The sequence below is a fragment of the Lacerta agilis genome, chromosome 13 (genome assembly GCF_009819535.1).
Source record: "Lacerta agilis isolate rLacAgi1 chromosome 13, rLacAgi1.pri, whole genome shotgun sequence".
NCBI lineage: Eukaryota > Metazoa > Chordata > Lepidosauria > Squamata > Lacertidae > Lacerta > Lacerta agilis.
Genome location: NC_046324.1, coordinates 12,375,608 through 12,401,883, shown reverse-complemented (window position 1 = coordinate 12,401,883; position 26,276 = coordinate 12,375,608). Strand labels below are relative to the sequence as shown.

The 26,276-nt window shown below is 42.1% G+C and overlaps 1 protein-coding gene across 4 annotated transcripts in view; it reads right to left on the bottom strand.

The window, feature by feature from the left end:
• SLC12A1 (solute carrier family 12 member 1) overlaps positions 1-26,276 on the bottom strand; it is a 65,541-nt gene that overhangs the window by 5,253 nt on the left and 34,012 nt on the right. For 3 of the 4 annotated variants that reach the window (XM_033167103.1, XM_033167105.1, XM_033167104.1), the window contains 10 exons: positions 22,642-22,743; positions 19,379-19,534; positions 15,807-15,906; positions 15,615-15,726; positions 12,114-12,254; positions 8,326-8,432; positions 5,893-5,975; positions 2,718-2,861; positions 992-1,123; positions 662-773 (listed from right to left, as the gene is read on the bottom strand). In XM_033167103.1, the coding sequence (XP_033022994.1) occupies positions 662-773; positions 992-1,123; positions 2,718-2,861; positions 5,893-5,975; positions 8,326-8,432; positions 12,114-12,254; positions 15,615-15,726; positions 15,807-15,906; positions 19,379-19,534; positions 22,642-22,743 (1,189 nt within the window). Of the gene's footprint in view, positions 1-661; positions 774-991; positions 1,126-2,717; positions 2,862-5,892; positions 5,976-8,325; positions 8,433-12,113; positions 12,255-15,614; positions 15,727-15,806; positions 15,907-19,378; positions 19,535-22,641; positions 22,744-26,276 lie in introns of those variants that run through there. The other variant, XM_033167107.1, reaches the window with a different exon arrangement.

The following is a 26,276-nucleotide window of genomic DNA, read 5'->3' as shown; positions in this document are numbered from 1 at the left end:
GTAACAGTCATAGAATCACAGAAAAGTAGAGTTGGAAGGTATCCTGAGGGTCCTCTAATCCAACCCCCGGCAATGCAGGAATTTCAACATGCGGACCTCCATCTAATCCATGGGGGCCGGATCCGGCCCAATTGCCTTCTAAATCCAGCCCACGGACGGTCCGGGAATCAGCGTGTTTTTACATGAGTAGAATGTGTCCATTTCTTTAAAATGCATCTCTGGGTTATTTGTGGGGCCTGCCTGGTGTTTTTACATGAGTAGAATGTGTGCTTTTATTTAAAATGCATCTCTGGGTTATTTGTGGGGCATAGGAATTCGTTCATTTTCCCCCACTCCACCCCAAAAAATATAGTCCGGCCCTCCACAAGGTCTAAGGGATAGTGGCCCCTTGCTGAAAAAGTTTGCTGACCCCTCTGATACCATACCAGACCCTGCTTAGCTTGAAAAAGAGCAGACAGAGGACATGTTTTGTTGAAATAAATAAAAATAAATTAAAAACTGTTCAGTAGCACCTTAGAGACCAACTAAGTTTGTTCTGGGTATTAGGACTGATAATACAAGGTCATCAACAGCAATTTCCCTCTCTCTTTGCCCTCTCCTCATGCACAAATAATCTTTATAAGCAACGAAACCTTAAGCAGAAGATACAAGGCATACATACATTAGCTTTTCCTCTTCCAGGCGAGTGACTTTTCCACCAGTAAAAATCCTTAATTTACAATCTTTCCATTTTTTGCGGAGAGTGAGCATGTAGGGAATTAGGAGTATTAGCCCTGGGTAGACAGATTTTATTGAATTATATACCAAAATTAGAACAACACATAAGAATAAAAAGCCACTTTTATTGCTATTAAAATTGTGTTCCCCCGATTTTTAACTTTTTCAGATACTTGGTTATTTATTTTTATTTTTATTTTATTTAGCAAATCCTACCTTGACTATTCAGTCTCCCCCATGCCATCACTGTGTGATGTTCCTTTCAGTGACTTACCTCCGTCATCAAACAGCCACCACACGTCAATGGTACCTTTCCCTTGCTTTTTTTTAAACTGAGCGCTGGCTTCCAGCAACCGCTGGTTGAATTCCCCAACATGCATCGAGGAGATTGTGCTAATGCTGCTTTCTGAAAGGAGAGGACACACTCAGAGCCTTTATGCACAATCAGCGAAAGTGCTCCACAGCGCACCATCTTAGCACTTGGGAGGCAGGAAGTACAATGGAAAATGCTTATTTAGCCTTTGAGGACTTCATGGATCCTACATTTAAGTTAAATAACCCAGGGGACGGAATATGGATTTACTAGAGCGAAGTGAGCGAGAACCGCTCTCTTTTGTTTTTAAATAACTTGTCGCTACTTTGAATTATGTTTGGTTAGTGTCATTCAGCTGTTCAAAAGGCTGTGAGATTAGTGGCTTGAAATGCAGTGAGTTTGTTCTCTACCCACACTGCATTTCAAGCTGCCTTTGTGCGGGATGTGATACATAGATAGCAGTAAAGTACAACATTCCTTGTTTTCCTAGAGTGGACATGCAAGGGGATGTTTCGTCCAGCCAGTCAGAACTTCCTGTTTCCTCCTGGGCTGGGACATACTTCCTCTTGCATGCAGCCCTCCCCTCTCTTTTCCATCTTCCTTTCATTGTGTGAACTGCAGTGACTGTCAGTCTGCAGTCACTGGGATTTATCCCCCCCCCCAATATGGGGTAAATCCACATGTATATACTTTGTAACTAAGTCTGCCTTCAAGGATCCAACTGAGAACTGAATGTGAGTAAACTTCTTTTATATACAGTGGTACCTCGGGTTACAAACACCTCAGGTTACAAACACTTCAGGTTACAAACTCCCCTAACCTGGAAGTAGTACCTCGGATTAAGAACTTTACCCCAGGATGAGAACAGAAATTGTGCGCCAGTGGCACGGCAGCAGCAGGAGGCCCCATTAGCTAAAGTAGTACCTCAGGTTAAGAATGGTTTCAGGTTAAGAACGGACCTCCAGAACAAATTAAGTTCGTAACCAGAGGTACCACTGTACTTTTCACAAGATTGTGGTGTGTTTATTCTTTTAAGGGGGATATAAGGGAACTTACCAGGAAGCTAATAGTGAGAGGCTTAAACAAGCCTGCAACCAGCTACCCACTGTGTGTTTAAATGTAAAATTCTGCAAAGTTATAGAACTTGCTAGCGCAAGTTAGGGAGGATATTAATAAACAATATATCCTCTCCTGCCTCCCTGAACATTCCCACACTTTGCATGGAGTAGTTCACGTCAGAGAGGGGGCAGGGATCTCTTCACCTGATGCACATGACCTTTTCTGTTTTCCCACCCCTGGAACTTCTATTCATTAAGCTGTCATGTGCACTTGTGTGCTCATCTGCACATGAATGATGGCTGTTAGGTTATGTTCGCATTATCACTTGCTCCCCATCCAGTTTTTTAATCAGATTGAAGCTGGTTTGAGCTTTGAGAGGAATGCATCAAACAGCAGTATATGTCAAGAAACTACAGGATCAGTATTGGTCATGGCTAATGCCATGTGAATGCAGCTTCAAAAAATGACAGTGAATCTGTCTTTAAGGTGCCACAATATACTTGACAGTTTTTGTTGCAATAGGCTAACATGGATACCCTTTGGTTCCCTTCTGAAATTGGTTCTTCGGGAAAACTAGTTGGTGACCAATAAGCTATTATGTATTGTATCATTCAGCTTCAGGGCTTGCCTTTTTTGGGTATAGTCTTTGTAATGTTGAGCTTGGCGGCTCTTCTGAAGTATCTCTGGATGCCGCCATTTCCTTCTTCAAATTCGCTGTCCTTAATGGTAGCCTCTAGAACTTGCCTCTCCTGCTCCAGCTTCTTCAATTCCTCTGTCAAAAGAATGCAAGACTGGAAATAACAATTGCTTGTGAGTTGAGAAAGACAGATAAGATCCAGTTAGATCTGTGGCATTTGCACCTGTATGAATGTGCTGTGAATGAAATTGCTTTTCATTGGCCGCAATTACCTTGCATTAAATAGACCCTTATGCAGGAACAAAAAAAAAAAATGTTCTTCAGAGTTTCTTGTGTTGACTTCTAAGCTCAATATGCTAATAATGCTAATGTATGCAAACTTAAACTGAAAGCATGGCCAGTGTCCAGCACAAATATTTCATTTCTCTGTTTTGTTTCACTGTATTCTGGACAAATACTCCTGTGTAGAGATGGGAAGGCCTGGAAAAAAACCTGGAAAAATCAGGGTTTTTTTCTGTTTTTTCCAAAGCCGCCCCCCCCCCCCGGAAAAATTGAAAAAAGAACCAAACTGTTTGATATAGTTTGAATATTCCCCCCCCCAGAAAAATTGAAAAAAGAACCAAACTGTTTGATATAGTTTGAATATTCCCCCCCCCCCATTTTTCTTTAAAAAGGGCTTTGGAAAAAACGGGGGGGGGGACTGTTTCCCCCCTATTTTTCCGTTTTTTCCCCCAGGCCTTCGCATTTCTACTCTCATCTCTACTCCTGTGGAAAGAGATTTGGGCTACAATCCTAAACCCCACTGAACTCCATGGGAATCACTTCTGAACAAGCAGATACTGGAATGTGCTGTTTGCGAAGTAATGCTGTAAATAAGGTGATACAGAAAGTATACCTAGTTCCACAGTAAGGACAGTGGCAGAAATATAATTTCCTTTAAATTACATTCCCATGTAACTATATGGTTTTAGCATGATTATGACCACTTTCATGTTTAATCAAAATTAAAAGACAGGTAAAGTACAGACTGTCCTTTAAAAAAACAACAACAAACAAACGTAATTGAATGTGAACAAAGCAATTTCTTTGTTTAAAATTCTGTTGTAATTTATTGTTCCTCTTATCTTCTTTTTCCTATTTCAGTTTTAAGTAAGAGATACCTGTATAACAGGTAATTCTTCTGGAGACAAACCAATGAATAGAACACTGTCCTGACCTGAATTGTAGCCACACAGATCACAGGATTATTTGGCTGGAAAAAAGGTTTGATTTTCTATATACTGTACTAGAACGCAGTAAACAATTCAGCTGTATTTGTCCCTCTGTTCCAGTTTGATAAGAGAGAGATTTGTGTGTGTACAGAGTAAGACCCACCTTAAATACTTCACTTAGTCTTAGTTAGACCATTAATATTTGCGTGTGGATTCTGAGCAATTTGAGGATAGAAACTGTGGGTAGAAATTAGGAAAGGCAGCAGGTGGCAGCAGAGAGTCGCAATTTTGCATTATGATTACAACCAAATATTAATTTCAGGCTAATTCTTGGAGATTAGCGATGAGAATCTCGTTGCTCTCCAGATATTGGCAGATTGAAACTATCTCCAGCCTTTGCCAACATGGCCATTGGTCAGGGATGGCTGAAGTTGCAGTCCAGCCACATCTGGAGCTTCACAGGTTCCTCATCTTAGTATTTCCCTGCCCTGCTCTTAATATTTTTTGGGGAATCTTTCCCTTCTGGAAACTCTCTGGAATGAAAGGCAAGACCAACTGATTTTTAAAAAGGTAAAAGACTGACTGATGGGGCACTCAGCACCAGGCTGAAGGACTGTCCCTTTAAGGCCCTTTGCTTGTCTATGGGGCGGGGGCAAGGAGTGCAGCTTGAGAGGAGTAATCTGGGCTGAGAATGATGTAGGAACTTGGAGCTGGAACTCCAATAGACTAGTTACAGGTAGGTAGCCGTGTTGGTCTGCCATTGTCAAAACAAAATAAAAAATAAAACAATTCCTTCCAGTAGCACCTTAGAGACCAACTAAGTTTGTTCTTGGTATGAGCTTTATTTTGTTTTGTCCAGTAGACTAGGGTAGGTACCTCTAGAGACCTGTCCATGGTGCTGAAAGCCTTATAACTGTGAGTCCTTGTTCACCAGGATCTGGATCTCAGACTATATGCCAACCTGCCCTTCTATCCTTCGCCTTCCAACATTCCCATCCCCAGGGGTCTTGATCATGGATTGGGATATGTTTGCATGTTCGTTTCTTCTTTTTACTAACTGTTCCTGGCCACTCCTGGGATCTTACCCAGCTGTCTGTGGGCTTATCCCAGGGTGGAGATGCTGAGGATGATGATGATGATATAATATCTCATTTATACCCTGCCCATCTGGCTAGGTTTCCCCAGCCACTCTGAGCGGCTCCCAACAGAATTTTTAAAAGACGATAAAACATCAAACATTAAAAGCTTCCCTAAACAGGGCTGCCTTCAGATGTCTTCTAAAAACCAGATAGTTGTTTATTTCCCTGATGTCTGATGGGAGGGCATTCCACAAGGCAGGTGCCACCACCAAGAAGGCCCTCTCCCTGGATCCCTGTAACCTCACTTCTCACAGGGAGGGAACCGCCAGAAGCCACTCGGAGCTGGACCTCACTGTCAGGGCTGAATGATAGCCTGCCAGTTCTGATGTGAGAATTTCCTCAAGCAGAGGAACTTCTGTTTTCTAAATGGGGAATGCTTTGAACATACAGTGAAAACTGCTGTGCACCTGGGGAGCATTCACCTATTATTACCTGGTGATCTGAATCCTGACCAGATTCCCCCCCCCCAGATTCAATGTTATCTACTGAAAATCTTTCTCTGACAATTCTACGGGAACAGCACAGCTTTCTAGCCCATTGATTATCTTCCCCTCCTCCACTTTTATGTCTAGATTTCCATTTGATTTCTTTTATCGCAAATATGGGGCATAAAAATCCCCCACTAATTATACATATCTTAAGAGTTTCCCAATCTCCAGAGAAGATAATTAACCAAATCAATGGCCATGCCATAAAAGTAATTGAGCTGGTGCGTTTGGAAACCAGTGGAATTGTTGAGGAAATGTGCTTGTTTACAGAAATAATGCCTCTAGCGCACAAATTATGTGAAGTTCAGTTCATTAAGTCTCAACATACCTTGAACCAGGAGGACTTGCGATATGTCAAACCCTTGGCTTATTCGAGCAACAACCACACCAAAGTCAAAGTCAAATGCATCACTGGAACAAAATATAAATGTATATATGCATATAAATTGTTTTAACACAGCATTGGAATAGTGACAGTTTACTTGGGCATTTTTCACAGGCAGTATGAGAAACAAATGGATTTCTAAAGTTTTGAATCCTCCCCCCACTCTCTCCTTTAACCATCAACAATGCTTTGATTCCCCAGCTTTTTTGATTCCAGCTCCCAAAATCACTGCCATAGTCACCTATAATATTACCACTTCTATCCTTAACTGAACTATTTTTTAAAAAAAAAATAAAATAAAAAATAGCACCTTAGAGACCATCTAAGTTTGTTCTTGGTATGAGAAAAGCACGCCTTGGTTTTGGAATGCTTTGGTTTTGGAATGGACTTCCAGAATGGATTAAGTCTGAGAACCAAGGTACCACTGTAGTAGATGCAGAAGGAAGATGTTGCTTAAAAATCACTGTTTCCCATGGTGTTTTTTTTTTAATCCATGAGTGGAAATATCTTCTCTGCATTTTCCTGCCAGTGAAAAAGTTCCATGAGTTGTTGTTTTTTTGGGAGGGGAGAGCAGGAGGGAAAAAAATTATGCAGTTTATCTGTTCCTGCCACTCGTCTGCTTGGGCTCTGTATGCCCAGGTTGTTCGGGGTTAAAAAACAAATGAAGCAAAATGCAGATGAAAGAATATTGGCAGTCCCTGCAACCTGTAGTTTGAGCCATGGAGGGAAGCACAAAGTAGATTTTGCTTGCCTAATCAAGTTATCTTGCTCTCAGACATATGGCTCTTTCACAGAGAAACCTTCCTATTTCTTTCTTTTTTAAAAATGTTTTTTATTAAATTTTCAAATTTTACATTTCAAATTAAGCCAATGAAATCAATGAATGTACAACAGAATAAAAGAAACCTTCCTACTTCAAGGCATGTGTAGGTTAACAAATTTAAAATAGTTTGAAACTAGCTTAATGGTCATGGGTCATTCCAAGAACTCCAGGAATTGTAATTTTGTGAAGTAGCCAATAACTCTTGGCTGGCTGTCCTATGCTATTGGTCAAATTGCAGTCTATAGGATTCTTGTACTGGAAGCCATGACAGTTAAACAGTTTTGAAACAGGCTTAAAATTTGTAATGTGGCCATCAAAATACATGCTTTTAATGGCAAGCATGATGACTATTTCGCTCTGCATAACAATATGCATGTGACACAGAAACTGGTTTTGGGTTGTAGCCCTAAACATCTCATAGTGCTGGCAGGGGGTGGGGAAGCTGTGTAGGACATTATGTTATAATGTGTGTTTTCTGCCACAATGGGGGGGGGGGGGTTCTGCCATGTTGGAGGTCCCAGTTTTGACCAATCAGGTGGGAAAGCTGTTACCAGTAGTTGTCAACAGGAAGTCCCAAAATGGGTGTCAGGGAACTGTCCCAGGTTCAGCGCAGGGTGGTGGAAGGGCTCTCAGGATGCTACAGAGAGCCTCGGCCCCACCTGGCCAGTAGCACCTCCTCTTCCAGTGGAGGCAGCAGCAATGCCTCCAGTGGGAAGGGGCAAGATGACCAGGGGATGGAGAGCCGAGGCTCTCGAGATGTTGGAGAGACCCCGCACTCCCCTTGCTCAGCGGGCGAGGAGAGAGATGCGTTACTTCCATTGCCCCAAATGCACAGAGGAGTGAAACGAAAGGAGGGGAGGCGGGGATTTCGTATACCGAAACTCCTTTGTTGGGGTCAGAACCAGAAGGTGCCACTCCCGGATTCTGCCGACGGGTGATACAGACATGAACTTTTCAGCTCTGCACTGTAAATAGTTTGCACAATAAACTACTAAAGGAATGGTCGGAGTTTTGCCTGGTTTCTCATGAGCAACCATCCAAGGACCTTACAATGGGGTATTTGGAGGTTGGGTGCCAGATCTAGCAGACCCAAAGCCTCATGGATCCCCCAAGGGCTGGTGGTTCTCAGGGCCCTCAGCTGTGCCAACTGGTGCAGCAAAAATTGAAAACATTGCCACCATCTTATGCCCTGGCCAACATGAGGCACAAGGACTACAGATGTAGTGGTGAGTCTGTCATAGCCCTACTCCTTTGGGTTTTGATTACTCCTTCCTCCTTACTGTGTGGTCCACTGCTTGAAACTGGAATCCTCAAGTTTGATGGTGTCTTTGTTGTGACACTATTGCAGTGTTTCTCAAACTTGGGTCTCTAGCTGTTGTGGGACTACAACTCCCACCACCCCTGACCACTGGTCCTGCAAGCTATGGATGATGGGAGTTGTAGTCCCACAACCGCTGCAGACCCAAGTCCGAGAAACACTGTGCAATTATGGAGAGAGATGGCAAACAGTTCCAGTTGTGCCCCAAAGCAGTATGCTAAATGCTTCAACTTACTGTATGACACCCATGTAATTTTCAACTTCTACTGCGGTGGCTTCTTTCCAGTCCTTTTTAAATCCAAGCACCAAAGTATTTGGTCTCATCCTGCCCAAGCCGGAGGCCTAGTAATATTAAGAGGCTGTGTTTAACAAGATGCATGTGCAAGGTTCAACCGAAATGAGGAATAATGGCAAAAGATAACTGAAGTAATGTTCTGGAGGGATTTGAGATTAAATTACATTTGGTGAGTGTCCTTCATGCTTGTACCCAAGCAGCACATATAAAGATTAGCTCTAAATCATCTCAGCTATAAATGGTTTTTAGATGACAGAAATGTAGCTTTGCTAAATTAGCATTCATTTGAATTTTTTTCTGATTCCTGCTCATTAAAACGATTTAATAATTTAAGATCAACAGAGTTTTCATGTTACTGTTCATGTGCTCATTTTTAACATGATAGCACCAGGTTTGTAGCAGCACCCATTATGAAAGCATGGCATGAGATTCCTGTAAAAAAAGTTCTAAGAGTAGTTATTCAGGTCCTTTTATTTAAGTTATTGGTGCAATCCTAAACACAATTACTTGTAAGTCCTGTTGAGCACAGCAGGACTTACTTTGAACTTGCTGAATCAGACTGCAGGATTCCTAGCAGCCTAGGAAATAATTCACACCTAGCTGAACACATTTAGGGGGCCAGAATTTGTGTGTTATTGTCTGGAACTCCAGGAAATGTTTAAAAGGCTAGCTGAGAATGTCAGTTCCTTGGTGCCCCTAAATGCATAAGTTATCTAACCTTATGTGCTGAAACCAGCCAACATCTGATGGAAACCAAAGCATGGCTCTCTCTACAATCAAGGCCAGGCTGAAAGTCCACTGTAGAACATCTAACTCCTTCTTAACCTCTATGCTTGAAGAACACATCTCATCCAGATGGTATAGAGCAGTCCACGTCCCAAGAGTGCTTGTTACCTCATACTCCAAGATCTTGTTCTCCGGAGGCCTTAGGTATCACAACATCCTACGGAACCTGTGCCAAATACCTAAAGAATTTACTACTCCCTTCCCATTGAAAAGCCTTTATGCTCATGAGATTAAATGCTTTCCCTTCTGCAGTGACTAAAGGCAGATTCTCACATACTCCATATCAAGCCTGTTTGTGTGCCTGCAACCAAGGAGTACATGATTCAATGGACCCCATTCTCTTAGACTGCACACAGTAGACCTCGTCAACTGATGCTGAGCAAAATGTTGGATCTCTGGCCCATAACTGCAAGAAGAAGCCAAACGAGGTTTCTCCTGGCAGATCAGGACAATGATATCACTGCTCCAGTAGCTTCCTTTTTAGCCACAATTTTACCCAAAAGGGTTCCCAAATGAACCATCCCCTCGGGAAATAGACTGGGCATAGCAGAATATCTACGTGCACATGACCACAATGTGACCCTTTAACCCTCGACAGCTTCGCCCTTGTCTTTTTAATTATCCCAGTGATTTGAAATGTTTTATACTGCGATGCCAATAATGGTATTTGATTTGATTTGAATGTAACATTCAGTTCCATACCGAGACAAAGAAGAGGAGTGTTATTAGCATTTCATCTATTAGATTTCACCTGTGCTGCTGCTGTGTATTTAACTCACCTGGTAGCTATAGGTAGCCAGAAATTCCATGCAAGCAAGTAAGAGGACTCACAGAGGAAGGATAGATCGTTACATCCCTAAAACAAATATGTGCTCTTCCAAGCTCGCATTCCCAGCATAGTCTCATTTGTTTCTCAGTGATGTCTTCGGTGGCTTGGTCATGTACACAGTATGGGATTTGGGAGATGATCCCCAAGGATGTGCTTTATGGGGAGCTGGCTTCAGGCACCAGGCCCATTGGTAGACCAGCTCTGCATTATAAAGATGTCTGCAAAGATGGCATGAAGACTGGCAACATTAACCTGACCATGTGGGAATCCCTTGCAGATGTCTGCAGTGCATTGAGACAGTCAGTCAGATTATGTATCCACAGCAGTAACCAGAGGAGAAATGACTGCTGGGGCGGGGGTGGGGAGTGCGGAGTGAAAAAACACCATGGTGCGTCTGTAACAGTGAAACCAGATGCCTTCATCTGCTAGGGCTGCCATATGTCTGGGTTTTCCCGTGAATTGGGCTGCAAAAATGGCATCTGGGAGGATTCCCCCCCCCCCCCAATTGGATTTTCACTTTTGGGGATATGGCAACCCTATCATCTGCCCCATCTGCAATAAAACATGTCTTTCCCATATTGGTCTCTACAGCCACAGCAGGTGCTGTAACTCTCCAATGGAGAGTTTATCCTCAACGGCACACTCTTCCATTGTCTCTCGAGACAGACAGATGTCAATAGTGAGTCTGCACGAGCTGCAGAGGAAGGAAAGGGTCTTCCTTAACAATTGGCATGGGAGTGCAGCTAGGGAACGGGGAGGAGAGATGACATTCTTCTAAAGTCATCTTTTAAGGTGTGGGGGGAACAAATGACTCCATCCCTCCTCCACAAGTCTACTTGATGGTAGGTAGTTAAGAGGCTAGTAAACAATATATCAGTGTTGGCTGTGGAGGAGCAAGCCTTTGGAAACTTAAATATAATTGCAGGCTATTAACTTTTGTGGGATGTAATCCACTGGGAGCAGTCAAATACAACATTCCTTGTTTTGCTAGAGTAGACATGCAAGGGAATGTTTGGTCCAGCCTGTTCCTCCTGGCCTGGAGCATCCTTCCTTTTGCATGTGACTAGTAGGTGGGTGTGACCTTTCCAGACTTGGTAAAAGGCCAAGTCATGTAGCCACCTCCCTTCTTTTTTGTCCTGCCTGCTTCCTGATTCACCTGGACTGAACTGCTGGCTGTCAGCCAGAAGTCCCTAGGTTATCTCCCATGTGGGGGTAAACCTGTATGTACATATTTGTAACTTTAAGCCTAAAGCCTGCCTTCAGGGAACACACTGTGCAAAAAAACTACTTTTTGTTACTTATGAATAAGACTGTTGTGTCTTTATTCTTTTAGGAGGGATCAAAGGGGTCTTAACTGGAATATTAGAACATATCTCAATCTGGGCAAGGCAGATTGAATTGCTTATTATCTTAAGAGACTCACATGAGTCTGCAACCAGCTTCTTGCTGTGTAGAGAGGGAATGGACTCTGCTGTATAAAGAAACTTGCTAGTGCGAGTTAGGAAGGACAATATTAATCAATATATCCTCTCCTGTTACCCACAACATTCTCCTAACTTTAGTCTGCTGATATGTTTGGAGATCTAGGATTATGTTGAAGTTTGGTTCACAATGTGCATGTTTATCCTTTGAAGACTGCACCATCAACTAATGACTTGGATACCATCACAGATCTTACATTACAGATAAAACCTGAAGGTATTGTTTATGTTTGCAGCGACTGCAATATATGTTGGGGCCTCGCTTGTTCTTTTTCTCGGTATAAACATCTGCCACACAATGTGGATAAGATAAAGAAACTGCCGCTATGCGACAAATGAGTTGCAGCATAATATTATAACACATAAAATATTAGATGTAATGCAATAGAACTTGTTTGGGTAGTCTCAGACATTTGTGAGACATCCTTAAGGCATCTCCATTTACTACAGGGCCATTTAATATGGCATTGATTAGTTTCTTTCATAGTTGCATAGCCTGGGCCCAGAATTATTTCTGAAGTAAGCCATAATACAGAGAGAAAGAGAGGGGGGGATGCAGAGAAATTCTTCACGTAACGGAGGCTTCTTTGAAGTCATGCTCATTGCATGTGCCGTGCAAATAAAGAGCTTACTTGGAGGAGACTTTTGACTCCGTCTCTAAAGCTGTCGGCAGCCACTGCAGCATAAAAGGCTTTCCTTTTGTTCTTTGTCAGCCAGGCCTGCTTCGTTGCCATGCCGCTGTTCATCTCTGTAACGCACAGCTTGCGTGGGCCCTGCGTGACACAATAATATATTAGGGAGAGGACTTTGTATTATGCATCGCACAATAGTGTGATTTTGAAGGAGTAACTGAATCTGCTCTGCAAGGGGTGATGGAAAGAATGTCAAAAAACAAAAAAACATTTCCACAAAGGTTCTGCAGAGATTCAACCTTTTGAAATGAAACCTGCTGCCAACATCACTCATTTTCTATTTCAAGGAGGGGGTAAGCCTGTTAACACCACTTAGGTATAGTGAGAGCTGACAGAAACAAGTATGAAAATATAATTTGAGAAGTGGGCCCCGTAGCTCTTCGATAAGGGGCAGGGAATAGCATGGGGTTAACACTGTTAACAGTCTAATCCAGGGGTCAGCAAACTTTTTCAGCAGGGGGCCAGTCCACTGTCCCTCAGACCTTGTGGGTCTATATTTTGAAAAAATAAAATAAAAAAAGAATGAATTCCTATGCCCCACAAATAACCCAGAGATGCCTTTTAAATAAAAGCACACATTCTACTCATGCAAAAACACCAGGCAGGCCCCACAAATAACCCAGAGATGCATTTTAAATAAAGGACACATTCTACTCGAAAAACACGCTGATTCCCGGACCGTCCGCAGGCCGGATTTAGAAGGTGATTCGGCTGGATCCGGCCCCTGGGAATGGTGAGTGCCAAGTGGTGAGTGCCAACACAACAGCTAGTTCACAAGTCCATTCATCGAGTGCTGGACTAGGAACTCGAACAGCAGGGTTCAAATCCCCTCTCAACCATGAACTTGGGTGAACTTGGGCCAGTCACTTTCTCTTAGCCTTACCTACCTCACAGGGTTGTTGTCAGGATAACATGGGGGGGGGGGAGAACAATATATATGCTACCTTGAACTCCTTCAAGGAAAAAATGGGATAGAAATCAAATAAATAATAACAATAAAGTCAGTTCCCAGCAGCCTTGTTCTGTAAAAGATAAACATGTGTTCATCAAGCCCAGTTGCAGCTGGCTATGACTAAAAGCTTCAGGTGAATATTGCATTGCTATTTCCAGCTTCTAAGGAAGACAGGGAAGTCCTACATAAAGCACCACTTGGGTCTGCATGATCTTTTTGCAATGTGCCTTAAATACATGCCAGGTTCCTTGACTGTTAGTTCCATTATTAAATTCTGGGTTCAGAATAAGGCAAATTGGATAATTTGGCATTGGAATAACTGGTTTGCAACATAGTATACCTGAAGGAGCGTCTCCACCCCCATCATTTAGCCTGGACACTGAGATCCAGCGCCGAGGGCCTTCTGTCAGTTCCCTCACTGCGAGAAGCAAAACTACAGGGAACCAAGCAGAGGGCCTTCTCGGTAGTGGCGCCTGCCCTGTGGAACACCCTCCCATCAGAGGTCAAGGGAATAAACAACTACCTGACATTCAGAAAATACCTGAAGGCAGCCCTGTTTAGGGAAGTTTTTAAACTGTGATATTTAAAATGTATTTTAATATTTGATGGAAGCCGCCCAGAGTGGCTGGGGAGACGCTGCCAGATGGATGGGGTACAAATAATAAATTATTATTATTATTATAGATTTCGACTATAAATTCTTTTTTCAGGCACAGCGTAAGTAGTATTCTTTACACAGGAGTTGGGGTGTTGTTGTTGTTTTTTAAAGACAGCCAGGTAAGTGTAATTGTGCAGTCTTTCTGGGCATGATAGGAGTCCTGCTTGCAGCAAATCCCTGTTTCATCGCTCTCTTCTTTTCCCAGTTACACATCACAGAAGTTCATCGTGTCACATTTTTTATTTAGCCAATGAAACTAAGCTTGCATTAAATCTCTAAAGAAGGAAGAAAGCAGCTAAAATGCTTACACTAGCATAGCATGCTTATGTTAAATGCTGGTAGAAATAAAAATATATCAACACCCCCCCCCAAAAAACCCCTTGCTGATCTGAAACTCTTATAGATTCTAATTATGTCCCCACTGGAATAAGCAATAAAACTTCCATTGGCTTCAGTTGTGTAGGTCAACTGGGTGGAGCAAGAGCATCTAGCTTCTGCTTTGGACTGTGCAACAATTCTACCCTGTTTTAATTATTTAGGATCAATCTCATGATAAAGAGCATCTCAGGAAATCTGCTGATACTGCCCTGCTATTTGAACTTGAGTCTAATATCTTTGAAAACAACATGTACCACATTAGTCTCCAAAACAGACCTTTTCCTTATTCCAGAGTGTATTCTAAAATTAGGAAAAGTTAGCATTTAAGCCTGCATCATATAAAACCCATCTTGACTTACTAATCCCGTTTGGGGCTCTCTGGGGTTGAGCGGTCTTCTTCTGAAGCATTCAAATATGTTTTGTTTGTGGTTCGTTGTTGTATTTAGTTAAATAGTTTGTTCACTTTGTATATTGTCTGGTCATTGGTCATGTAAGCTCCCTTGTGAGGCCCTTGCCAAAAAGGTAAGATTGCAATATTTTCAACAAACGAAACTGAAATTAAAAATATACCTGGAGGCTATTTGACATACCCTTGTTGGCAGGTGCTTGCCATACGTCAGGAAAATTCAGGTGTAAAAATGGTGTTGGGGGGAGGAGTTTTCCCAAACTTGCAAAATGTCAGGGAAAACCCAGATTTATGGCAACACATTGGAAAAAACAGCGGAATCAGCTCAAAAAGCTTAAAATCACTATTTTGGGGGTAGGTTTCTCCCCAAAAGCTCAACAATGTGAGTATGTGCCCCCAAAAAGCTTAACAATTTTTGAAATACGGCAACTCTATCTACACAGCAAGCACTTCATGCACAGCAATTGGACTGGGACTCTACTTCTGCAAACTACCAATGGTAATGTTTTGTGACAGTGTGGGGGCAACCCACATCACGAACATACGGACACAGGAAGCTGCCTTATACTAGTCAGATGATTGGTCTATCTAGTTCAGTACAGTGGTACCTCGAGTTACAAACGCCTCAAGTTGCAAACGCTTCAGGTTACAAACTCCACTAACCTGGAAGAGTTACCTCGAGTTGAGAACTTTGCCCCAGGATGAGAACAGAAATCGTGTGGCAGCAGCGGGAGGCCCCATTAGCTAAAGTGGTACCTCAGGTTAAGAATGGTTTCAGGTCAAGAATGGACTTCCAGAATGAATTAAGTTCTTAACCCAAGGTACCACTGTACTGTCTATGAAAATGGCAGCAACTCCAGGGTTTGAGACAGGATATCCCCAGCGTACCTAGAGATGTTGGGACATTCTGTGTGCAGAGCAGATGCTGTCCCCAAGCCTCTGATTAAGACCTAGATTTCCACACAGAGCAGCTGCCACTTCAAGTTGCTTTCATGGGGTCAGCCATTTTCTGTAAAGCTCTCCTTAGCACATGTTGGTTGAGCTTACCGTGTATACTTCACAACAGATGCAGAGACCATTGTTCTTTGTGAATGAATGTGCAATGTCTAGCAAAGCTGGTCTCGTCATGGGTTCTCCAGTTAATACAATGCACTGAGGCCTGTGAGGGTGGAAAGAGGTACATTAAGTTTGGTGATGCATACATGCTCAGCATCCACTCACATCCAACAGAGACCTTACCTGAAGTTTTTCACATGATCATCCACCGTAGTTAATTCCAATGCAGAGTCAATGGCATTAACATAGTATACTGCCTGTGATGATGATCCCCAATTTACATCTGTTGCGGATAAAAATATTTTATATTGTATCATCATTAATTTTTCCCCAGCCATCCATTCTTGATTAGTCACAACCATGGGAAGAGCTTGAGTTTTGTATGTAGGATGGTGAACAAATTCAGTGTGTTTACTTTAAAGAAACGTCTAATAGCAGAACACCTTTTAAAAAGAGAACACCTTTGGTTTCTAGTGGATCTTTCTACTTAGTGTGTTTTACTGTGGTTCAAGTAATGGTTTTAAAGAACAAGCCTGTGCATGACTACTCAGAAGTAACTCCCACTGACATTCTCAGGTAAGTGTGAATAGGTTGGAAACCATGCAGTATTTAAGGAAAACACAGGGGGGGGGGAGTGAATTGGAATAGCAGTGACCAGAACACAGAGGCTACCATGTCACTAGCTAAGAAACCAGCTTGGCTTTCTTGTTTTGAGCCTGATATCATAGCACCTGTGCCCACAGAACAAGAGCCAGGATCCAAGGCACCTATTGTGCATAGCTGTCAAGTTTCGGATTTGAAAATAAGGGATCAGCAGTCTCACCTATCCTGGGAACAGTCACATGTCAGTGGTGGGTGGAGCCAGAAGCAAAAGTGGGCGGAGCAGCAATGTAAACTCCAAGCTGGCTCGGGCTCTGAGCGGAGCAAAGAGGAGGGCAGCCATGTGCTCCGCGCGATGAAGCCCCATCGTCTTCTTGTCTGATCCCATCAAAACAGGACAGGAAGCAGCAGCTGCTCAAAGGCAGCCAGGCTCCGCCCACCAGCTAACCCTATTGGCTGGCTGAGGGGCTCGGCGGCAACGGATAGGGGCTGATGCAGGGGGAGGAATACACCCCCCTGTAAGCACGGGAAACAGCTCCCACTTGCTTTGAGGGCTGAGGCTTTTCTCTCCAAGCAGGCGAGGTCTTCCCACCCAGTCCCTGGCCAGCAGGGGAGGAGCTGCTTCCATTAAAAACGGGAAATTTAAGGGAAATAAAAAAATAAGGGAGAGCAGCGGGAAACTGCTTGAAATAAGGGAGAATCCCGGGGAAACCGGGATACTTGACAGCACTGCTATTGTGTCACATAGTACCTTGCTAGTCCAAGAGCACAGGGAGTGTGCCAGGCAGGAAATTATGGAATGAAGGAGAAAGATTGGCCATTTAGGAGCATCTAATTCTCCAAAAGGGGTAAAGCTTAGGACAGGTCCTTTACTAAATTTATATCCTGCCCTTATGCCCAAAGGAGTCAAGGTAGCTCACTAGGAGCTCTCCATGGTGCTGCAGCAACCAACTTGCCTTGCCGCCTTGCCCTGTGACTCCCAGAGGCAAAGAACAGAACATCCATCCTTTACTGTACAGTGGGTTCAAGATACGGGTTGGCTGCCAATCGCAGACCCAAGCACCTTACTGTTGCGTAGCATGAGGAGTGATTTGTCTGAATAATAAAAAGCTTCATGGTATGTTCACCTCCAGGATATTATAAACAGTATTATTATAATATAGTTATTTATACCTTGGTAGGACTTAAGGCTGCTTACAACAAGCATATAGAAAATGTATTAAAACCATACCCATAATTATAATAAAAACAGCACAGCAGCAGCCCTTTCGTTAAAAGCAGTCGGTTCCCAAAAGCTTATTGGAACAAGAAAGTCTTCACCTGCCAGCGGAAGGACTTATAGACTCAGGCATGCCAATTCACTCTTTCATCCTGCATTTTCTGTTCCTTTTTTAAAAAAAACATTGCATGGCAGAGCAATCCATAGATTTAATTGCTATATTCATGTCGTTTGCCTGTGTTGATAGTGCCATTATATAATTTTGTCAATAGGAGGCACTGTAATTAATTGCATCTTAGTGGAGCTGGGCGTTTCTTCTTCCTGCTGTGTTCTTATTAGAAAAATAAGGACAATAAAGTTCTTCTTTAGCTTCCTAACTGGGTCTGTCCTCCAAGCCTTCCACGACACTGCCCAATTTCCAGAGTCTTTAGACCAGGCTTCCTCAACCTCGGCCCTCCAGATGTTTTGAGACTACAATTCCCATCATCCCTGACCACTGGCCCTGCTAGCTAGGGATCATGGGAGTTGTAGGTCAAAAACGTCTGGAGGGCCGAGGTTGAGGAAGCCTGCTTTAGACCCTCCTACCACCTGAGGCAGAAGTAAGAGTCATCAATAAAAAAAACAATGAAGCAATTCAGGATTTTAGCTGAGCTGTGATTGGGGAGGAGAATGTCTCCCGTTTCCCTATGGTGAACAAAAGGAAGCAGCACAATCAGAAATTCTTAACTTTAGCATTCACTCTGAACGCAGAAGTTTGTTCTTCAGTCAATGAACTATGTTAGTCCCGACTTTTCTTATCACTGCCCCCTAAATTCTGCAGCACCTGGAAGCTCATAGGTGATAGCTATAGCTATAGTTAAATACAGGTTAAATACAGATATAGATACAGATAGATAAATTCTGAATACCTAGGAGAGTCCCATAAGCATGCAGAAAAATCTTGTTTTTGAGTGGCCTCAGACTGATATTGCTTTCAGACTGTGAGGCACCCAACTACCTAATTTCACTCGTAAAGGAAATGGGGAGATGGGGAGAAATTGGGAGATATATATAGTGATGGCTTTCCATTTGCTTTTCATGTGACCCTGACACATGACAGTGGTGTTTCCATGATAGCTAGAAATATGTTGTTTTTACAGGAAAGCAGAGACTCGTGGAAATTATACCATGTCTGAAAAAGAAGTATTAGAAGCAACCACCATCATCTATTTTTTATCTTGCACATACATACTTATTCAGACAGAAGGGTTTTTTGCCCTTTGTTCATTTGGATAAGTGCATTTGTACTGTACATTTTGTGAAAATGTAGCACAAAGACATCTAGGTTAAAAGAACAAAGAGAACAGGTGGTTTTAGCTAATGTGTTGCTCTGCAAAGGAAGAGCTGGGCTGTCCTGTTCATAAAAGCCTCATTCGTTTGGAGTCAGGAAGACACAGTTTTTCAGAAGCTGATGAACTGTCTCCTTGAGGAGACAGAAAGTGTCAGATGAAAGTGTCAGGCAGCCGCCTGGCAGATAGGATTAGGAATCTGAGATAGGGCTGAATAATATTACCAAGTGTTTTTAGGAATACATGTTTGTGTGTGTGTGTGTGCTTCTACTGGAGCTGGCTTAAACGCACGTAAGGAAGAGCAGGAGAATGGAGGCAGAGGATAGATTAGGGGGAAATTTAAAGCTGCATCATCCTTTTATATTCTTAAGTATATATCTGCTTATAATTATCTTGAAATTATGGCAACAAGGTCATATATTTAAACATGGACCTGCCTCAGTCTCATAGAAGGGAGTAGAGAGTCCATTTTTAACAGCAAAAACAGTAGCCATTTCAACAGTAAACAAGATTCTCTAATTATGGGGATCTCATTTTGACACAAGACTCTATCATCCTTGAGTTTTACACACCAGATCCACCAGTCTTATTTTTCTGCCCCGCCTTACCTGGCTTCTTGTACGTCACGTAAATATAAAGAAAGAGCTCGACAGCGTACGTGATGACAGCTGCCCACCAGTTGATGACGAACATGACTCCACAACACAGAATTGCTCCGAAAAGGGACACCCACATGTTGTAATACCTGAAAGCAGGTCTCCAACCTGCAGAAATCACAAATGGGCCAAGTCAATATTAAGAAAGGCCAAGAAGATGAAAACTATACCTACAAGATCAATGGCCTCGTTTGTTTATTAAATTTATGTACTGTGTTTGCATGAGGACATGCCCTAACTCCCCAAGTTGCTATTGTAGCCTGTGAAATAGCAAGAGTGCAAGTCTTGTTTGTTGCACTTGTCAATGGAAAGAACTGGGCCGGTTCATTCCAGTGAAGATCACTCCATGGGCTGGATTGTGCGTGTGTGTGAGTGCGCGCACCCGCGATTTCCGGAATCTCCATCTGCGCAGACGCGATTTCCGGCACCGTGGAAGCAAGTCCCTGTGGCGCGCCAGTTTAGCGCAGCGCGTGGGGACTCGCCGAGCAGGTGGCTTGGTTCAGGGGCAGCTCATGGGCCAGTTAAACGACCCCCATGGGCTGCTTGTGGCCCATGGGCCCTAGGTTGCCTACCCCTGTGTTAGCTGAACACATGTGCAGCTGTAGGAGGAAAGGGACTTTGAGGTTGTTTCTAGAGATATCCACTCTAGAACAGTGGTGCCTTGGTTCTCAAACTTAATCTGTTCTGGGAGTCCGTTTGACTCTTGAATCCATTTGAAAATCAAGGTGTGGCTTCCGATTGGCTGCAGGAGCTTCGTGCACTCAACTGGAAGCTGCAGAAGCCACGCCGGATGTCCGGCTTTCAAAAAACAAACCAGAACAACCAAGCCGTTCGAGAACCAAGTTACGACTGTATACTTAAAAAAAAAATTGGTGTCAAACTATATGTGCATGGTTTTGTAATTACTTAATCTGTTCTGGGAGTCTGCTTAAATCCCGAAACTGTTCGAAAACCAAGGCACAGTTTCTGATTGGCTGCAGGAGTTTCCTGCACTCAATCGGAAGCTGCATCAAATGTTTGGCTTCCGAAAAACATTTGCAAACCGGAACACTCACTTCCGGGTTTGCGGTGTTTGGGAGCCAAGCCATTCAAGTACCAAGGTACCACTGTACCCTAACCCATATCATTCAGAGGATATACAGTAATTGGTCCTGGGGTTCTTGCCGGGCTGGACCTAATCTGCAATTGTTTCGCTCTGCAGATAATTAAGGGAAGTCTGTCTTTTGAAACCTGCACTCTGATCAGGCAGCAGCATGAGCACTGATGGGAACAGAGTTAAGATATATATTTATGCCATCACTGTGGTTTCACCCATGCTGGAAAGATGAGAGCTTGTTTCTCTGCAGCTGAAATAAATGTCTCCATGTGGTATAACAAGTGATTTGCAGCTTGTCTATGACTAAAAGGGAAGTAGAGTTGTAAGCTCTGGCTTTCGCTCAATTGACAAGGAGAGGATGCAGGTAAAGGGCACACTTTATTTATTTCCTTTGTGGTGGAGCACTATTATAACAGCCAATGAAAAAGAAAATCTGAGTGATATGTACCTGCCATTTATTAAATTGGTGTTATTGAATAGCATTATGTTATGTCAAAAAGGCACCAATATTGAGGTTTGGCAATAAGCAAAGTCCATACATTTAACTGATTTTTTAAAATGGATATTTCCTCAACTAAAAAATCTATGGATGCACCTAGTTAAAAAAAAATTTAAATCAACTAATGGATGATAGAGGTTTTTAAAAATTATTATTAAGCAGTATGTATATCTTGCCAAACCAAATAGATTCCATCTATATTTTGTTAATTTTCTTATGTCAACAGCTTTTTGATGTCTGCTCTTATTGCTGTTTTTAATGACTATTTTATACCATTTTAGGTAAACCACTTGGTGTTTTTTTCCAATTAAGTGGCATATAAATCTTGCTAAATAAATAAAGTAATAATGTATTAAACTTAAAACAAATGTACTGAACTTAAAAGTTCAATCTTTTTCTTGCACCTGTGGATTGGATAATTTCCTCCACCTTTCTTTGATTTGCAGTGGGCTGTGACATTCCACACCTCCTCCAATCTTTACTAGACTAGAATTTAGACTTCAAAGAGAGAGAGAATACTAGCCTTTTCTCCCATTTTCCCATTTTCTTTCTTCAGCTTTCAAGTCTCAATTCACAAAAATTAAGAGGACCTTTTGTTTTGGCATATGTGGATATAATTAGAGATGGGAAGGTCTGGGAAAAAACCTAGAAAAATTGGGGGGGGGAACAGGTTTCCCCCCGTTTCCCCAAAAGACGTTCCCCCCAGACTTTTTTTAAAAAACAGTTTGATATAGTTTGAATATTCTACAACCCCCCCCCCAATTTTTCGGGGGGACGGCTTTGGAAAAAATTGGAAAAATCTGGGTCCTGTTCCCCCCATTTTTCTGTTCCCCACCCCCAGCCTTTTCCAGGCCTCTAGAGATGTACCGAAAACCATGTAAAAAAAGTTTTTATAAGTTGTTGCCTACCATCCGATGCAGTTCATCAGCTTGTAGAATAATCTTCCTAGTGTTTAATAAACTAATTTTTGTTGACTGCATTCGACTGGATTTGGTGGGGTAACGTCTTGAATGCAAAACTTTAATTTCTTTTCTTTTAAGATATTTTGTTTAGCACTTTGAGCACCTTTGACAAAGAAGCACGGTTAAATAATAAACTGAGGGGGATTTGAGCTGGTGTGGCTGTGTTTCACTTGGTAGATCACAAGTTGTTCAACCTCGGTATTCCCTTTCTTTCTCTTCTTAGTCAATTCTATCAATCTAAATAAATTGAATAGTTGTCCACTAAAGCTTATCTCACAATATATCAGGTTAGGCTATAAAATTGTGGAATGTTTTTCTTCTAAAGTAGTGAAATATTTTGTCTTCAGCAAATGCAATACAAATCTGCCAGAAGTAGGGCAAAGCTGGTTTTTAAGAAGGAAAGTGATTGTTGCAATTTATACACAAATAAAAATAAACACAACAGTGATTTTCTGGGCTGTCTTCCCGCAAATCCAAGTTGCTTACCTACACTGGGGACTTCCATACATTATTTTGGAGATTGGCTAGAGTGTGCAATACGGGCAATAAGTTGCCATCATAATGTTAGTGTCAGCACCAGTTTCTCCTAACAGCACAAATGGTTTGAAATACGACATACATGATAGATAGAGCTGAAAATAGACAATGAAACACTAACCTGGAGATTTTGCATACGATGCATGGAAACAAGAGAAATTGATAAGCGCATACGAAGCCAGGAAGAAGTTGGAGATGATGGGAGCGATGGTGTTCAACTCAGCTGTAGGGGTGGGGTGGGGAATCACAAAATAGATGTTAGCTGTGCAGGTATCTGAAGAGAGTCAGTTTTAGATATTGGGGTATATCAAGTTGACAGACTATGCCGAAATGGCAAAATTAACTGGGAGCTCAGGAATCAAGAAGACAAGAAATTTAAAAAAAGAATGGGAAATGTTTATAATGTACTGGTATATACAATATCATTGTAAAGAGGTCAAAACATTAACAGGATTTAAAATGCACTTGTAATGTAACAGAATGTATAGATAACTTAGGAAGATGAAAAATTGGAGAAGTATTGATATGCAGTTGAAAATAGAATCAAAAGTACCCATGGATGGGATGGGGGGAAGTCAGGAGATTAAGAGCAATCTCGATATTTGGATTTTGTACTGGTTTTTTTATGTATGTCTATTTTCTTATTTTCTTTTCTTTCTTTCTCTCTTTTTGAAAATCAAATAAAAGGATTATATATATAAAAAATAGATATTGGGGTCTGCTAACTGGAGCTGCTGGGAGCTGGAGCCCAACAGCATCTAAAGGGCCACAGTTTTCCCATTCTTGGGATAAGGTGTGTAAAGAATGGAGTATTCCATTCATTATCTGCTTTTTTGTCTTTGGAAAAACTCCAGTACACTAGGTATCTTGGCTGTGGAAATTACTTTCTTTTATTAGATTAAAGGTGTATCTACCATAGACCATATTAACTGTCATGACTTCACCCAAACCATTATGGGAATGGTTGTTTGCTGAGAATTTGCTCCCCTGCATCATTGCAGCTTTCCCTAACTGGTGGCCTTCAGAAATTTTGGACTACCAGGCAGCATGGCCAAGGGTAAGGGATAGTGGAAGCAGTGGTCCAATAATATTTGGAATACATTTGGTTGAGCAAGGCTACAGAACTGAATAAACCAAGTGCATTAGTGTAATGTCTGGTGTGTCTTCAATGTCTTCTTACACACACACACACACACACACACACACTTTCCTGCACATCCCTTGAGAAATGTTCAGGAGGGTTGCTTCACAGCAGCACGCAAAGGAACTACATACCAATTTAGAAACTATTGTTATAATATTTGATGAATTTAACAGCAATAATATTTGATGAATAAATTTAACAGCAGTAAATGCGTACATACTGCGCGCGCGCACACACACACACACACACAAAATTGTGTATTTTGCATTTCTTTTTATTTTGGGGAATTTAAAAAAAAATTAAGGTGGAATATGAATGAATCATGATTAAACTCTGAATCTGGGGTAGAAGTATTTTGTATTTTGTACCAGAGTTAGTTTTACTTCCAATGCCAGTCCCTCCAAATGCCCCTATTTTCCAGGAACGTCCATGATTTTGGAAAAGCCATCCCGGTTTCTGATTTGATCCCAAAATGTTCCACTTTTCCTTAGGATGTCCCTATTTTCATTGGAGAAATGTTGGAGGGTATGGAGTTGTCTGACTCCTGAGCTATCTGAAGGCAATCTTGTACAGTCGTACCTTGGTTCTCAAACGCCTTGTGAGTCGAACGTTTTAGCTCCCGAACGCCGCAAACCTGGAAGTGAGTGTTCCGGTTTGCGGACGTTTTCTGGAAGCCGAACGCCCGACGCAACTACCTCGGCTTCCGGTTGAGTGCAGAAAGCTCCTGCAGCCAATTGGAAGCCGCGCTTTGGTTTTCGAACGTTTTTGGAAGTCGAACGGATTTCCGGAACGGATTCCGTTTGAGAACCAAGGTACGACTGTATAGCAAAGTTTTTTTAAAAAAATGTTTAATGTTTTATTACGTTTTTATGTAAGTTGGAAGCTGCCCAGAGTGGCTGGGACAACCCAGTAAGATGTGTGGGGGTATAAATAGTAAAATCATCATTATGGAATGGGACGTCCCTATTTTCATCGTAGAAATGATGGAGGGTATATGGATGCATTTCTTAAATACATAAGGATTGTCAAGGCCTTTTTTGTTTTGTTAGGATTCTCCTTAGAAGAGAGTCGACATGGTGTGCACCTAGATCAAAAAGCCTCTTTTGTGCAGTGACAAAGCGTCATGTATTCAAAATAGGCAACCAGGTACAAAATGAAACATTACAAGCTGGAATCGGTTATGATCAAATGAGCTGAAATCTCCCAGGAATCAGTACTGTGAAGCAAGTTGAATTCGCTGTGCTAATGGTTTGGAACAGTAGGCCTTTGATTTATGTAGACAGGTTTTTTCAAAAACGAGACTTATGCTGCATTGGGGAAAGTGCCTTGAAGGGCAATCGCTTGGTTTCTTAAGGTACTGAGCCAGACATATGCATGCTCCTTGAGGTAACTGCAGATACTGAGCGGCTTTGACATCAAACAAAACCTTTAAGAGAACAAAAAAACTTCCTTGGGTTCTCTTGTTTCACTCTATTCAGCTGACTGCTTGCTTGCTATTCCTGTTAAATACTGTAATGGGGATTTTGCCGCTGTCTGAATTCCTATTTGCGTTAGGCACCCCAGGCCTTTAAAGTTCTATTATGCAAGGCTTATTTATCTAAAATGAGATGAATCTGCGACTTTTCGGTATATTTCCAATGGAGTCCCTGTGGCCTCATTTCCCTAGCCCAATTATGTTCACTGGTCTCTCCATTAGGATAAATCCAGTGCTCACCCCTTCCCAAAAAAATGTTTAGGGGTACTCTCATTTTGACTCAAGAAAATCACCATTTTGTATTTCAAATCGGGGAAAATAACTACAGTAAATGGACAAAAGTACAAAGATTCACAAAATGTTTAGGGGTATGTGTCCCCTTGCGTTCCCCCAGAAAAAACGCACTGGATATATCTGCTCACCGACCAGCAGAAGATTCTTTTGTGCTGCCTGAAGCAACTCCGGTACATCACCAGTAGGTGATAACCAAGGACAGAGCTGGGGAACATGCACCTGGACTTGCTTGTCAGAAAGTGGTGATGGAGGATATGACCTAGTTCTTAAAAGTGTGGAACAGGTGTGGCACCTGTAGAAGTGACAATTCCACTGATTGAAGTGGTCAGGTGGGTGCATGTGGCGTTAAATGTATGTTGTGAACATGGCTTCAGAGAGGACTTTAGCAGGCGAATCTCAAGCAGCTCTCCTGACTTTGATTAAAGCTCTGAGCAGAAGATGTGTTAGCAATCAATGTCAACGAAAAAATGTATGCCCTTCCTATTTTTACATATGCCTTTTTCTTGCAATATGGTGGTGATTCTGTTTGTTTGTTTGTTTAGCCTAACAGTTGAAATAGCATTTTCTAGTGGTGGGGTTGTGGAAATTTTTTTTTTTTGGGGGGGGGGTATTTTTTTAAAAAATGTTTAAACCAACATTTGTGGGGGGGAACAAAGCCTTTCTTCTAGGGATTTTGACAATTGACATTCCAAATGATAAGAGGAGGGTTTTCTCATGTGCAACAGCAGCAGCAAGTACGCTGATTGCTAAAAATTGGAAGGGGGAGAAAACCCCTACGAAGGAAGAATGGCAAATTAAACTATGTGAATACTTGGAACTAGCAAAAATGACAGAGGTAATCAGG